General features: G+C 35.9%; 1 protein-coding gene across 4 annotated transcripts; it reads left to right on the forward strand.

Moving 5' to 3' along the window:
* Positions 1-1,328: 1,328 nt before the first annotated feature.
* LOC120766669 lies at positions 1,329-15,229 on the forward strand. Of its 4 annotated transcripts, XM_040092304.1 has the most exons (9): positions 1,330-1,831; positions 1,899-2,364; positions 3,985-5,544; positions 5,614-5,792; positions 6,373-6,457; positions 9,513-9,690; positions 9,743-12,978; positions 13,054-13,953; positions 14,049-15,229. In XM_040092304.1, the coding sequence occupies exons 3-9, from the start codon at positions 4,033-4,035 to the stop codon at positions 14,415-14,417; spliced, it is 6,459 nt and encodes a 2,152-aa protein (XP_039948238.1). In that variant the 5' UTR covers positions 1,330-1,831; positions 1,899-2,364; positions 3,985-4,032; the 3' UTR covers positions 14,418-15,229. The 4 variants fall into 4 exon arrangements, with proteins under 4 accessions (XP_039948240.1, XP_039948238.1, XP_039948239.1 ...); XM_040092306.1 differs by having other exon boundaries at positions 1,329-2,364; positions 9,761-12,978; positions 14,049-14,417; XM_040092305.1 differs by having other exon boundaries at positions 1,330-2,364; positions 6,376-6,457.
* The last annotated feature ends 387 nt before the right edge of the window (positions 15,230-15,616 follow it).

The following is a 15,616-nucleotide window of genomic DNA, read 5'->3' on the forward strand; positions in this document are numbered from 1 at the left end:
TTTACATATTAGGCAAAAGAAATTATAAAAATTAAAATAAACCAATGTATCTGGTAGGTTAAATGGCATAATATAGATTTCTAAAGCAATTATAGATCATTAAAGTCCATAAATAAAATAAAATGTACATTTTCCACAAAGGTGGCAAATAACCAATGCATTCTTTATAATAGTTAGTTTGTTTTATAAGAAATGCCTTTACATTGAGTCTCTGTATGCATATACATATATCAGGAATATATTATTATTGTGAATTATTATGAAAATAAATATTCGTACAACAATAAAATAATATTTGTGCTTGCTTTTAATACTGACGTAAAAAATCCTTTGTGATAAACAAATGTGTTAAGCGGTTTAAGTTGGGTTAGGTACAACACGGAAGTGTCCCTTTAAAAAGTTGTACCAAACAATTTGTTAAGCTATAGAAGATATCACAAAGCCTTTGGATTTAAATTGTTTCTACTGATAAATGAGTTTTGATAAGATGTCGAATAATTGAATTAGAATACACGATAAATAAAAATGTTTTCTGAACTGAATAAAATAAATTTAATAAAATCCTTACTTACACACTTTTATTTTCTGTACATCAACTAATAACAACGATCCTATATACGGTTCTGTTGTCTATGTCCAGTTATATTGTATAAGTGCATTGAAAAATTTTCTATTAGTATATAAGACTATTCTTAGACAACATCACCTCCTTGAGCAAACAACTTCAAACCTTGGAGGCATTTTGGGAAATCTTGTAGGATAAGTATTTGGCTGAGAAGACCGGAATGGACGACAAATCGGGAAGCTCATCAATTTCTAAAAATTGTAAGCAATATATAATTTTCATAACTGCAGGTAATTATTATAAGATATACAATTTGTTATATTTTTATTTATTTGTGTGAATATAATTAAGTGTTAATGGACACCAATATACTATTTCCCAATATTTTTGCAGATTTTTGTTTTTAAATGCAGTTATTTTTAAATAAATAAAGTCAATTAATAAAAATCAACCATAAATGTTTTTTATAAACAATATATTGATAATTTAAGAGAATATAACAAATGATAAGAGAACTGCTGAGCGAAAATAAAAAACGCAGCGAAAAATGAGGCGAAACTGTTTTTGTTATTTCATTTTTTTCATATATTTAAATGAAATCGAATGACGAATTAGAAATTGCTAAATTCCGGGAGTAGTTGCTTGTTATAAGTATTTATTTTTTAATATTATGGTCTAATTTCAATAAATAAAATCGGCATAGTTTAATTGCGTTAACCACATTAAAACATTACATGCATACATACCAATTTACATATTCGCTTCGACGTGAGCGTACAGAGTGTAAAGAGCAAGCAAACAAAAACAAATATACGTATTGGCTTTGCATATGCGACGAAATGCGAATAGGCGAGACCTCGTGAACAACAACGAAGCAAAATAGCCAGGGAAGACCGACAGACGGACAGACAACAACGAGCCATGGCCGCGCGAGCGACGACATAAACGCTAATAATATTGGAAATTGTATAAAAAATAAATGAAAATTTATTAGTAAAGTTAGAAAAATGGTTTTGTTTATAAATTGAGTGAAAATCTGCATATTTTGGTGAATCAATTTTTAATTCATGGAAACTTGATTATTTTGAACAGCAAACCGTAAGCAAAAAATGGACTAGAAAAAACTAAAACGTCAAATATGTACATATAAATTTGTGTGTATAAATGTACGTTTGCACTTACAAATAAGTGAACGATTTGATTTGCGAATCGTGAAGGCGACAAAGTCGACGAAGAAGAGCGATTTCAAGTATTGAACATTAAAAAGTAAAATTATATGAGTACATATGCATAAAACAATTATTCTTGCTTATATGTACCTAAATATTACTAGTGTTGACAGCGTGGAAACGGTGTGGATTGTAGGCAAATCGTGGGAAATGCATTGATGGCACCCACTGACATTCAGTTCTTACAAAGCTTACAAATAGTAGTTTGCAAATATTGGTTTATTAATCAGATTAGAGGAACCATACTTTTCAAAGCAATCATAAATTTTGCCCTGTAGACTTTATAAAAGCTTGAAGCTATATCCCGGCAAAGAAATCGATACAACGCCATAGTCCTGCTGGTCAGCAGTGACAGCTATTTCAAGCAGCGGAAGCAACATACATACATATATGTATGTAAATCACATAAAGCAGGCTATTGGACTGTTGGAAATAAGGAAGAGCTGGCACTCCATGGTTACGAATGTAAGCTACTCACGAAACTCAGCAGGTCACGACAATTGAGAAGAGTGGTAAAAGGAGTGAGTGCGGCTGTAAGATCACGACAACTTGATCTTTAGGGCACAAAATGTAAGTATACTTTATATAGTTAATATTAAATGATTTCATTATGTTATTTAAATATATATTTTTTTTATTTGGCTTGCCTCATTGTACGAATGGATGGTCCCAACTTTTAATACATCTGCAGTGTACCATGTATTGGCAAGTCTAAGCAAATCCCGTTTTGTTAGACTATGGTTGCCCACAGTTTTGCTGATCTGTCCGAATTTTCTAATGATTATTTGTGTTTGTGTGCTGCAATTGTTGATGCATGCGGCTGTAAAAGGGAGAAGGAAAACAAACTGTCATCTAAAGAGGAGTTTTAGCTTTGTTACCAAAGTTTCCTCATTTATTTCTGTTTGGAATGAATGACTATATGATAGTACCATTGTCCAAGAAAACACGTTAATTTTAATTTGACCTGATAAAAACACAACACATTCAGTTGAAAAATGCTATTTACATATATACCTTGAACAGAGTCGGAGACCGTATAAAAATATTTACAAAGCGTAACGAGCTGAGTTGATTCAGCCCTCACTTTTTTTTTGTTTGAGATGTTGTCGATATCGGAACACTATAGCAAATAGCTGCCATACACAACGTTTATTGCTCGAGTCAACGGTAAAATAACCGAATAAATTCAGATCTGACCACTGTAGCATATAGCTGCCGAACTATCCGACCGATAAATATCAAGTTCTTGTTTGGTGCAATCATTGGCTTGTTTTTTAAGTAATAACAAAACCCTGTCTCTGAGTATATATTGTTGATTTGTGTGACTGGTAAACATAAGGCTTCTTCTATTAGTCTGCTAAATGTTGATATTAAACTTCTTTTTGCCAGCTATCATATTTTAAAATCGGGTTTATTGAATTATTAAGCATAGTAGTTTCGTAAAATGTAGCGTTATTGCATTGGGGTACCCATCACATTTACATAATCGTCAGTACGGTATTTATTTTCTATAAAGTTACCAAGTAGTAAATATTTGTATAATATTTGTAAAGTTTCTTTTTTAAATATTGTATATACATCTTTGTAACAATGGAAATTAAGAGATGACTACAGCTAACAATATTTTAGAAATTGGAGAATACTTATCGTTTGTTGTCCAACAAAAAAAAAAAAACGCCTATACTCTGAATGCATGTATGTATGTATGTATACGTATTTTTATACACATTGCATTGTACGGTATACGAGTATTTCTTTTCATACCTGTAAGTAGTTGTTGGGATGGATGTTTTCGTTGCGAAAGCATTTTGGGGGGTATGGGAAATTATTTTCGGCATTTGTTGGTATCTACGTTTTGTAGGCGTGCAATAACAATAAGAATAACAATTTTCTAATCGGCTGTATATATGTAATTTACTTGTGCTTCGTGTATATTCATCGCAGCAGACGAAGGTAGCCGGTGTAGTGACTGTGAAAACGATGAACGTACAGCACATAAGCTGATCAGCAACAACGTTCATTCGGCTTGGATGTCATACACCACAGGCGTGTATTTAACCTTTTCTTTTTTGTCATTGCTGGTGTTTGTGTATACTATTTTATTTCTCTTTACATAATTAATTAAATTAATTCGAACAATCATACTAATTATTTTCTTAATTATTTCCATTCCTTTGCGTACGTATTTAGCATTGAGTTTGAACACATCATCATTCCCATGATATCATCAACCCTGTAATGGAGAAAAATACGCTGGCTGCTGAAGACAGCGTCGACTCAATACCGGGTCCGGCGTATGAGCATATTGTTGTCACAACGACCCCCTTAGTACCGGCCGTTAAAAGCGGCCTGATCTCTACGAATATTTTGACGGTAACGGAGATGGAAGATGCGGATATGGAGGAGGAGGACTGTAGTGAAGGTATCGAAGAAAATATGGACGTAGGATATGATCAAGATGATCAAGAAGTGAGAGAAGATAAACAGCAGGTGCCTGACACTGAAGGCGGCAGCTTTGTAGGAGATGATTTCAATGAGTGTGATGATTATAAAGAAAATGAACGGAACTTGAAGCTAACAGGTCTTAACGCATTAGAACAAGGTACAGTTGATATTGATGCACATACTGAGCAAGTAAGCCAAATTGATAATAGTAGTGCAGTCACAGTAACAACAACTTTGGTTAACTCCTTACCCAAGCTGAATTCACAAACCGAGGCAGTAGTCGAATCGTCTATAGAAGGTGTGGGTATTTGCCCAGTACCGGTGCAAATTGTTTCCGCATTGACCGTGAAGCCTAAAATGTTGCCAATGAAAACAAAAAATAATAAACTTGTTATGGTACAGATGATGAATGACCAGCCGATGGACAGCACTCAAGCAGGTGTGCACAGTTCATCGTCTAGTCGAATTTCCAATAGCTCGCGCAGAACAATCGATGAGGTTGCTGAGTCTGTTGTCTCAGATGCAGATAAACTAAACTCTCCTGGTCAAGAAAAATCTCCGGATTCGTTACAATATAATCAACAACATCAAAACGCACGCTTTCTTGCACGAAGTAGTACACCGTTATCTCGTGAATTTCTCGCACTCCAACGTTCTGTGAATGAATCAAAGGTCTTGAGTGAATTTGTAACCGACGCAGTGCGAAAGCGCCAAAAGAGTGCGCCAAAGGATGCTAATGAACAAACTTACACGCAACAACAACAACATCACTATAATAATCATCATTACCACGGCGAAAAACAGCGTAAACATAGCAAATTCGCTCCTTTGAAAGACGATAGTGGAAGTTCGACATCGAGCAACTTGCAGCGACGTTCACGCAGCAAGAGCGTCAATCGCAAAAGTGAGGATATTCTGGATACCTCAACCGGCAAGCTTAAACGCTGGCCATCTGATGAGAAGATGCTTAAACGCACTAATATGCGTTCACAAAATTCGGAATTTGTACAGAAACAAATGGAGTTTTTGAGTCGTGTCAAACATGATGAAGGCGAAGTTTCCTCAGAAGCGGATGATGGCGAGCGTAGCTTTGTCAATGTTGGTGAAGATGAGGATTTAAATTTAGTGGTGGTCGAGAATAATACAATGAATGATAGCAATGCATCGGTTGCTGCTTTTGTGGGGAGTACAAATTCTTTGCTGGACACAACGTTGGAGCGTGAGGCGCCAGTAAATATTGCCACAACGTCTAATGTAGATAGTGTAGAGGCACGCTTAATAAATTATTGGGCACCACCTCCAAAGGTAAGTGCAATAAATTTTGTCTGTTGAAAAAAAATAATATGTTAATTTTTTATATAAAAAAATTTCCAGAGAGGTTGGGATAGTTTTTGCTGGAAATGTCGTGAGTGTGCCGATCTATTTCCGTGTTCCAAATGTGTGCGCTGCTTCCATTGTACTTGCATTAAGGTGACAGCGGCCACAAAATTAGATGATTCATGGGTATGCCCAGAGTGCATGAGTGTGGAGAACGTACTTAATGGCCCCAAACGGTAAATTATACACCTCATCAATACATTTAATTTTTTTTTATGATTAAACTTATTTTTATACCGTAAATATTTACGAAATTATTTTTTGTTTGGAATCAAACGGGAATCAAATGAATCGTAAAATTGTTTGCGGTATTATTTTTTACTTGATTGATATCAATTGGTCTTGCTCCTCATTGAATAAAAAAAATATGTTTTATTTAGCAATGGTTTAAGCCAATAAAATACATTTCTAAACCATAATTTTTATATTGTGAAATAGTTTTTATAGAAAATCAAAACTCTTTCTTAAAAGTTGTTTAAACAACTAAAATACTTTTCCAAAAACCATGTTCGAAAATTCTACATAAATTTATAATGGGCATTTTAGCTGCTGCAAAACATTTTTTCTAAAAATGTTGAATTCGATTTTTTAACATTTTGAATTGACAATTATCTAAAGTAGCTTTAACGACTTAATTGTAGTTATGCTAAAAAACTTTGCTTTTAGAGAAAATAGCATTCGAAGTAAAACATTTTGTATTAATCTAATATCTAAAATTCAATTTAACCTCTTGATATTTTTTCGTCGTTGCAACAGCAGTTCTCGTCGCAATGAGATGTCCTTAGATGTGCTGAGTCAGCTTCTTTCGTTTGCTTTGAAACGCATGAAAATGGTTAAAGGGGTGAGTAGATATCTAAAATTACACACAAACTATATGTGTATACCGATGTAAATGTGTGTCAAAATTTAAAGAAATAGAAGACCAAATTTCGGAATGATTTTTACGTTCTTGTAAGTTTAACACCATTTTGCATTTATGTAATTTCAGAATTAATGAAAAATTGTTTATCTCGCAGTTGTATTTTTGCGTGTTAAATATAAAAAAACAATATAAAACATTAAAAATAGTATTTCGTTCTGTATTTTTGGCGTTTATTTCGCCTCAGATACCGCACAACCAAGTTTTGCCTATTGTTATTCATTTGGTCAATTGTATTTTGTTTCATCACATGACGCTTCGTCTTCTTTGCTATCACATTTGTTTGTTATTTTTTTATTTGCTTCGTGTATGTTATCGTCATCGTGGATTTCACGAACTTGTCTCTACTGCAGCATATTGGAGATTTTGTTTTAGCTTGGTTGAATTTTATAGAGCAAAAGCTACTACGGCAACAGCTGAGACAGCAACAACTAATCGTTGTTTTAACTTTCAATTTGCTTGATATGACTACAAATTTACATAGCATACATATGTACGTATATTGTATGTAGTATGTATATAAAAATCTGCCGTACATACATGCGTATTTTTATATTTGCATATGTATTTTGTGGCACTGTATATAGAAGTATACATATATGTATATTTAAATTTAATTATACTGAGCTTATTTCGTAATCATTTCATTTATTTTATGTTTTTCTTATATTACAATACGGCTGCAAAAAATATTCCTGGTTATCGAAATCAAAGTAGTTTTAATTTTTAGACAATTTTAACAAGTACCCTATGAGTAGAGTATGCTTACTCATCACACAATGGTGTTAGATAATCTGCATTTATTTATAGGTATATAAAACTTACTATACTATTTTTTTAATAAGTGCGTATATTCATCGATGTAACTTTGCAAAAAGTTAAATAATTAAATAAGATATAGATATACATTTTATATTATATCAAATAACCTTTATTTTCTTAGTCATAATTGCTGTTATGACAAATAATTTTGTTTATGACTTACCATACCAACAAAGTAAGAGTTATTAAACTTGATAATACGCACAATGATTTGCAATAAAAACACATTATACTTTTCAATATTTCAATAGTCAATAGAGATTAAATACCAATTAGAATGTGTTGTAATGATCGGTGTGTAAGCACCATTTAATGTACATTTTAACACTTAATTAAGCATTTCAATTTGAAAATAGCCAAAATATAAAAAAAATATTTAAATAATCCAGTCTGTATCGGTATTTTTGTGGAAATAAATTAACTGTTGTTATTGTTGCTATAGCTTAAAACATTCCTCAAATGGTAATTTTGAAAAGGTTTTTGAGTAATAATTTGTTTGGTAGAATTTAGCTTGAGCCCCCAATGTCTGGTGCATATTTTGAACTGAAAATCTCTTATATTAATGAACTGTTAAAGAATTTCATATTTTAGTGATCATTTTATTATTATATTCAATTATTAAGATATACATAAGTAATTAATATTATATACAATATAGAAAAAGCAAGTTGAAATAAAATATCCAAAAATATTCGTTTATATGTCTATGTATCTATATAGTACATATTATGATCCAATGTGCATGTCGCTGAAATGTCTTCTTTAGAAAGGGTTAGTCAACAGCCCATGTTTACTGGTCTGCAAACCCAGAAAATATGCATAAATCCATAGATTTAAGTAAATATGTGGGTAAAAATGTGAGCAGCGCATAGATTGAGCGTCAATCATTATTCACCGGGTCTTAATTCAACTAAATGATATACTTTACAATTATCTAACATAGAAATTTTATGGCTGGCTAATGCCGTGAATGCAAGGATAAGTCATAGATTGCAAACAAACGTTTGATATGCTCATATATAAATATTTATATGTATATCTATATATGAATTAACAATTTAATATAAGCACGTACATATGTTTGGCTCGATTTGTTCGTAATAAGTGATTATGTATTTGATATTACGAATTCCATCAATTATGTCCGGGTTTGTTGGATATGTAGCAAACTTGTTTAATACAAGTACTACTCTTTTATTGCCAGATTACATTTGCTCTTCGATACTTTTCTGTTGCATACGCTATGGCCTCGGTTTTTTTTTCTCTTTTGAAGATTGCGGCGAATTTACCGGTTAAGAGCGTTATATTTGTATTTGTATATATGCAACACTCCTCACTACATACTTTCTATTTGCTTACCTGTTCCTCATTCCACTCACATTACACTCATGTTGTTACTTGCCCGTTCTTTTGCTACTTTTGTTAATAATAATATACCTACGTATGTATATACATATATTATATATGTATATGCAATCCGAAACGCTTTCAGATAGTTGATACTTATATTTGGGGTTTATCTGCTGCCTAACGGTACGCAGTAGTGATATAATTGATGGAAAATGCTACATATGTATATATATTAAGATATATGTATGTATGTATGTAGGTATAAATATATATATGTATATTGTATACTTATGCATATGGATATTGACCTATTTCAAGTCTTGATGCACCTCTACTTATATATATGTACATATTTGTAGCTATTAAAATCTTTTTACACATTAAATCATCGCAGGGGAAATATTTATAGTTATGTTTATTTATATTAAGTATAAATCCATAAAAAAGTTTGAATTTTTTAGGTTGGCTAAGAAAAATTACGGCGACTAATACTATGTAATTACGTTTTATAATTAAATTGCTAAACAATTGTTTAACTTAATGAAGGATAAGTTTTCACTTAGCTAATTAGCCCTTGTCAACCAGCAAACTATATAATTATTGTAATATTTTATAAAATTTATAATTTCAGCTAATTTACTTATAATAAAAGAAATTTCACTTTCCATGCATACATATGTATGTATGTACATATATGTATGATATTAATACAATTATCGCCAGCAGCTTTAGGGAAATTCAGAATTATTTGTTTTATGCGGCATTATTTATTTACTTATTCTTCATTTTCAATTTGCCATTGCAGTATTCCAAGTTCCTATACACCGACAGTTTTCTATTACATTACGCCAAGTACATTGCAAACCCGGTTACATTCACCACGTTACAGGAGAGAATAGAGAAACGCGCCTTTCGTTGTTCCGAAGAGTTCCTCAACGAAACAAAATGGATACTACACAATGCTCTCATCCTTAGCAGTGGCAGTGAGTTAGCACAAAGAAATAGGACATTAACCGTTTTCCATTTTTATAAAAGAAAATTCATTTATTCCAGGCTCTAGTAAAGAGGTGTTCACTGCCAAAGCCATATTGAAAGTTTGTCGGCAGGAAACCAATGAAATCGATACCTGCGGCGAATGCTATTTGAACGCCAATACGCGTACTGATTGGTTTGTGGATGTTTGCGCGCAGCCACATCTATTACTTTGGGCAAAGTTGAAGGGATTTCCGTATTGGCCAGCAAAAGCTATGGGTCCCGGACAAGGACTCTCACATGTGAATGTACGCTTTTTCGGCGAACATGATCGCGCTTTTGTGCCGATCAAAGATTGCTTTCTGTATTCGGAGCAGGATCCAAATACACAAACTGGCAAGCGTTCGGCGCGCGAGCTGGCCGATTGTATTAAAGAAGTTGAGGTGCATATTGAGAAGATTAGAATTAAAGTGGGGGCGTTTAAGTATGCCAAATTCAAAACCCCTTACGAACCGACTGAGGAGCTGCAGCAATTGGAAATGATGATACCCGGTGTTATGGACTATATGAAACGGCAACAGGCATTGGTGCCGAAACCTTCGTTACAATACAAAATTGTTAAGACGGCGGATAATCATTTGTCGATTATAAAAAAAGCATGTACTACAGAGTCGAGCAACGATTCGGATCATTCTGTTAGTCCAAATAAGAAGTCAAGTAGTATTACAAGTACAAGTGGCAGTTGTAGTGCTGGTGATGTCAAGGCAGCCATAATTACGCCTAAGTATGAAGTGGTTAGCAAAGCAAGTTCTGACGATAGTAATTCGTCAAAGGTGACCGCCGTCATTTTGAAACGCAAATCCTCTAGCGAACACAAAAAAGAGGCTGGAGAAGAGCTGGAGCTACCAATGCCGAAGGTAATAAAATTTGATAAGGAAGAAACTGATCCGCGCTTATTAACCGGTGCCATTCTTACTGGTAATGTCGATGGCAATGCGGAAACCAGTGTCAAACGTAAGTATGGCATGGATGCTTGTGGCGTAAGTGTAAATACAAGCGCCTGTAGTGTGGGTAGTGCCACTAAAGTGACTGATTCAACCGAGCGTCCACGCACGAAGCATGCCAAGCATGAACCACGTGTTCCAATGCTTACGATTAAAACAAATGCAAACGCATTAACAGTAGCAATTGGTTCCGACAGCAAAGCTGCAACCTCTCTAGCAGTACCTAACTCAAATTGCTCCAACGTTACAAAATTGAACGTGGAAGCTAAGAAAACAGCTGGTGTAAAGGAAGAGCTTGCTGCCGTAGTAACGTCGGCACCATTATCTTCATCACCAAATAATGCTCAAGCCTTAATGGAGAACTTAGTTAAGAATAAGCACGGTGTAACGATTAAGAAGATATCAAAGGAGGGTCCAATGAGAAAACCCGATGAATCTGCAAAGTTGGTAGTGGCAATGGGCACAGTAACAGAAGAGGCTCCAGCAAACGTTGACAGTGATGCGAAGCCAGAGGGTGCGGCTACGGATACTGCAACCGGTATACAAACAACTAGTTCCACAAATAGTACTGATAATGATAACGGTAATGCAAACAAGAGCGCAGAGAGCAGCAACAGCAGCAGCAGTTGTACGAATAAAACTGAGGACAGTAAAAAAAGTACTACCAAATCCACCGCAAATACGCACATACTAAAAGATTTGGTTCCTTTTATTGAGATAAAGAAAGAAATTACTTCGGACGATGAAGCAGACATGCAAGTAGTGGCCAACATAAGTGCACAGAACAACAAACATATGAACGAAAAAGCGTCCAAGGTCACAACGGAAGCTGTGCCAACATCAAAAGCAAACGTTGATACTAATGCGCATGTTTCATTACCTGTGGTTGCAGTGCAGGCTGTACTGCCGAACTTGTCGCTCGTTAAACAAGAAGTAATGTCAGATGAGGAGGAACCCACAATCGCCACAGCTAATACTGGACAGCAAGAGCTGAACACAACATCGTCTGGTGGCGATAATGCAACCAATACACCTACTACCGTATTAACCGATGCGGTTCGTGTTGGCGATACTATGATCCAACGTGTGAATGCCAAAAACAATCGCAACACTCAACCAAGTCTAGTTGCACTCAAAACTCTTGCTCAAGCAAATCCGGAGGGCGCTACTGCAATGGATATGCCAAATGCGCAAACGTCGGCTGGTATCCATATAAGTCCCCCTAATAAACGACCGAATACTCGAGGTGTGCCATATGGTCCATTACCGTCATCTGCTGTTATTCAGTCACAGCCGCCGACACAAAAAAACACAATATCAGCAAATAATGCAGCGAATCGCCCTACAATGCAACAACAACACCAATTACCCCAGTCATCCTCACCGCCTCAAGTGCAATCTCAATCACAATCCATGCAGTCACTTCAGCCGCTTCAACGGGCACGCAAATCATTTCCGAATCGCGTTACGCCTGATGCTAGTGTAACACGCAATAACTTTTCCAGCGCACCACTTTCATCGCCTGCTCTACCGCCGCCGTCTACATCGCCCTTAGCAAATAGTAATGACTTGAAACGGACGCTCTTGAAGAACAGTATGGTCTCCATACCAAGACAAGCTTGGTCGCCGCATGAGCCTCCACGAAATGCCACCGTTAGTAGCAACAATACCACCACACATTCTATACCAGTGCCACCTCTTACCGCCGTCTCCAAAACACCCGCAGTGGTTGCGGTGTTAAGTGACAACAATAATGCCGGTAGCACAAACAACAATAATAACATGTTGGTTAACACGAATCCCATACCGAATGTTGCCATCAATTCCGCGGCAATAGTGACACCATTTGTCACTTGCAATGGCAGTATTGGTCCAAACGGAACTGCTCTACTTACTCCACTCACTATGTCAGCACCACCGCCTTTGGCGGGTCTATCTCAACCATCGTCTAATATGTTGACACCTACGGTAGGAGCTGCTTTGTGTTCAAATATACCTATGATTGGCAACAACATTCATGGCAGTAGTGGTAACGCTGTCGTGTCTATATCCTCAGCAGTTGAACTGCCTACACCACAAGCGGTAGGCATTCCTAGTAACGCAATCAACGCGGCCAGCACATCCAGTGGTGATATTGTAACAGCTAGTTTAACATCAATGGTTACGGATGCGATTTGCCGAGGTCCACCAAGGTTGATGCAACGTCCTAACGGTCCATTAAAATCGGATGGCACGACTATGTTTCCCTCACAAGCGGGTCCGGTGTGTCAGACGCTGGTAGAGAATGCGCATAAGGTAAGTGAAATATAACTGTAACTGTATTCATTAATAATATTGCATGGATTAATTGTCGTTTTATTTATTATTTAGTTAACGGACTTCTTTATATCTGTTATGGAGGACACCATGTTAGAGATGTCCGAAGGCGATGAACCCGTTTTACAAGCTAAAATAACAATACTAAAAATAGAGCTTGAGCGCACTAAGCAAGCGTATGAACAAGAAATTGCCGAACTCAAACGCACCTCTGATTTGATGCTCTCCGAAATGCGTAAAAGCATGGAGAACGAGAAAACACGTATTTCCAACGAGATACGCAAGCAATGCGAGCAAGAACGTTTGAGATCCATTGAGGAAACTAAAAAGAAGCAGTGGTGTTCAAATTGTGGCCGAGAGGCACAGTTCTATTGCTGTTGGAATACATCGTATTGTGATTATCCCTGCCAACAGATGCATTGGTCGCGTCATTCGGCCACTTGTGCACAGACACGACCAACTATTGCTAGCGCTAGCGATAGTTTGGCGAAAACCGTTAGTACCATGACGACAACGGTATCGGCAATGGGTCTACAACAACAACAACAACAGCAACAAAATGTTGGTTGTGGTAGTAAGAATTCCAATAATAATATGATGGCCGTCACAACAACAACTTCAATGTCTGGGTCACAACAATCTCAATCAACACTGTATAACAAAAACACAATGAACAACAAAAAGGATAAGCACGGTGCATCGAAAGTAAGTCATCAGCAATCCGCCTCAAATTCGTCTACTCTCGGCAGTTCCTCTAACAACTCGATGAGCTCAATTGCCGCTGCCAATGCTGCTGGCGTAGGAGTGGCCTCGGGGGCAGCAGCGGAGTTATTGAAATTGCCCTCTAATACATATTTGCGCACGGTGCCGCAGTGTAGCAATGCTGGGAATAGTAATAGCGGCGGTGGAAATTTACGTGGCTCAACGTACTCCGTGCAACGCGTCAATATACCGGTAAATAAATAATTTGTTTCTAGTAAATATGTATATGAATTTGTAAAATAAAATGCACACTAATTATGTTTTCTTTTCTACTCCACACATACTAGCTGCCCATTACTGCTTTGGTACAACGCGGCAATAGCTGGGAACTCACCAGCGCAGCTCCCAATAATAATGTGGGTGCCGCCAATATGGCCACAATAACCGCGCCAGGATCGAATGTCACACAGGCTATGACTCAGTTAACATCTCAGCAACAGCAGCAACAACAACAACATCATCAACGTATGCTTAGTGGCGGTGGCAATGGAAATATCAGTGGTGGTGCATCATCGAATATGTCGGCGTCAAGAAGTAATTCGCGCAACCGTGCGGCTGCTGCAGCGTTGCAACAAACAATGGCCACCATGCATAGCGCAGCTAGCGGAGCGGCAACATCGATGTCTTGTGGCATGCTACGACCGACGCAGATGTGATGATGAGCCGAGGACGCGTGTTCAAATGTCGGCAAGCAAGAAGTAACAGCGTCCACACAAAATGTAATACCAATGAGCCGCAGCTGCAGCAATAAGAAAAGCAGCAAAGGCGCAGGAAAACTTAAGAAAACTGCAACTGCGTTGCGTGCTAAAATGCAAAGTGCAGTAACAAAAGTAGCAGCAGCTGCTGCAGTGACGAAGAAACATTCATTAGCGACAATGGTCGAAAGTTCGCCGCTTTCCATTACGCTTGTGAGGAAATGAAGTTAATTTTTTGAGGAAAAAATTAATGTATGCGTAAAGTGAGATTCTAAATTGGTAAGAAGTGCGTTCGCTTTCAATTACTTGCCTTCATTACACAATTTACAACAATTACAACGAAGTGCTGGGCACTCGAATATGTTTTCAATTTGACATTTTGCTTAAGTTTTCCCATTTACCAAGTAGTTTTAAGACTTGTAAATAAAGTTTAGTTTAGTTAGTAATGTAATTGAATTTCAAATGCCCTTCTATGGGTAATGCAAATAGCTGCAGTGTTGCGGCTCAAGTGCGCAATTATCTCTAGTAAAAATGGAATTAAAAGTAAATATATATAGCTATATTTATGTATGTAGTTAACTATACTCGAAACATATGCCTACATAATAAGTTGTATAAATTATAAATTTACATATGTTTAAGTAACTTTAAAGTATTGTTCCATTTGAGAATTATAACAGTGAAGTACATAAACATATATATAGCAGCATACTTGTATATAAACCATATATAGACGTACCGTACATGAATTCATAAAATCATATCTGCAAAAATACATAGAAACATAAATGTAAAAAATCACGCAAACACATTTGTATATGATGCATTAAAACATACTTACTTACATGGACATATGTATACCCATACTTACATATACTTACATAGTATAATAAATTATATTATCATACTTATCAAATAATAATTCTCTTAGTTATAATTTCGCATTACACACTACCACAAAGGGTATTTTTAAGTACTAGTTTGTATATTCAAAAAGGAAAATAGTGAAAAACTATCGTTATTTGCTTTTCGTTCATATTTAATTAAAAACATATAAACAAGTGTCGAAAAATATATAAACTCATCAAAATTTTCTAGTTATAAAATAATAATTTATCTTATAAAAACATATGTATATAAAATACAGACTCATACCATGC

This window comes from Bactrocera tryoni, chromosome 1 (assembly GCF_016617805.1).
Source record: "Bactrocera tryoni isolate S06 chromosome 1, CSIRO_BtryS06_freeze2, whole genome shotgun sequence".
Classification (NCBI taxonomy): domain Eukaryota; kingdom Metazoa; phylum Arthropoda; class Insecta; order Diptera; family Tephritidae; genus Bactrocera; species Bactrocera tryoni.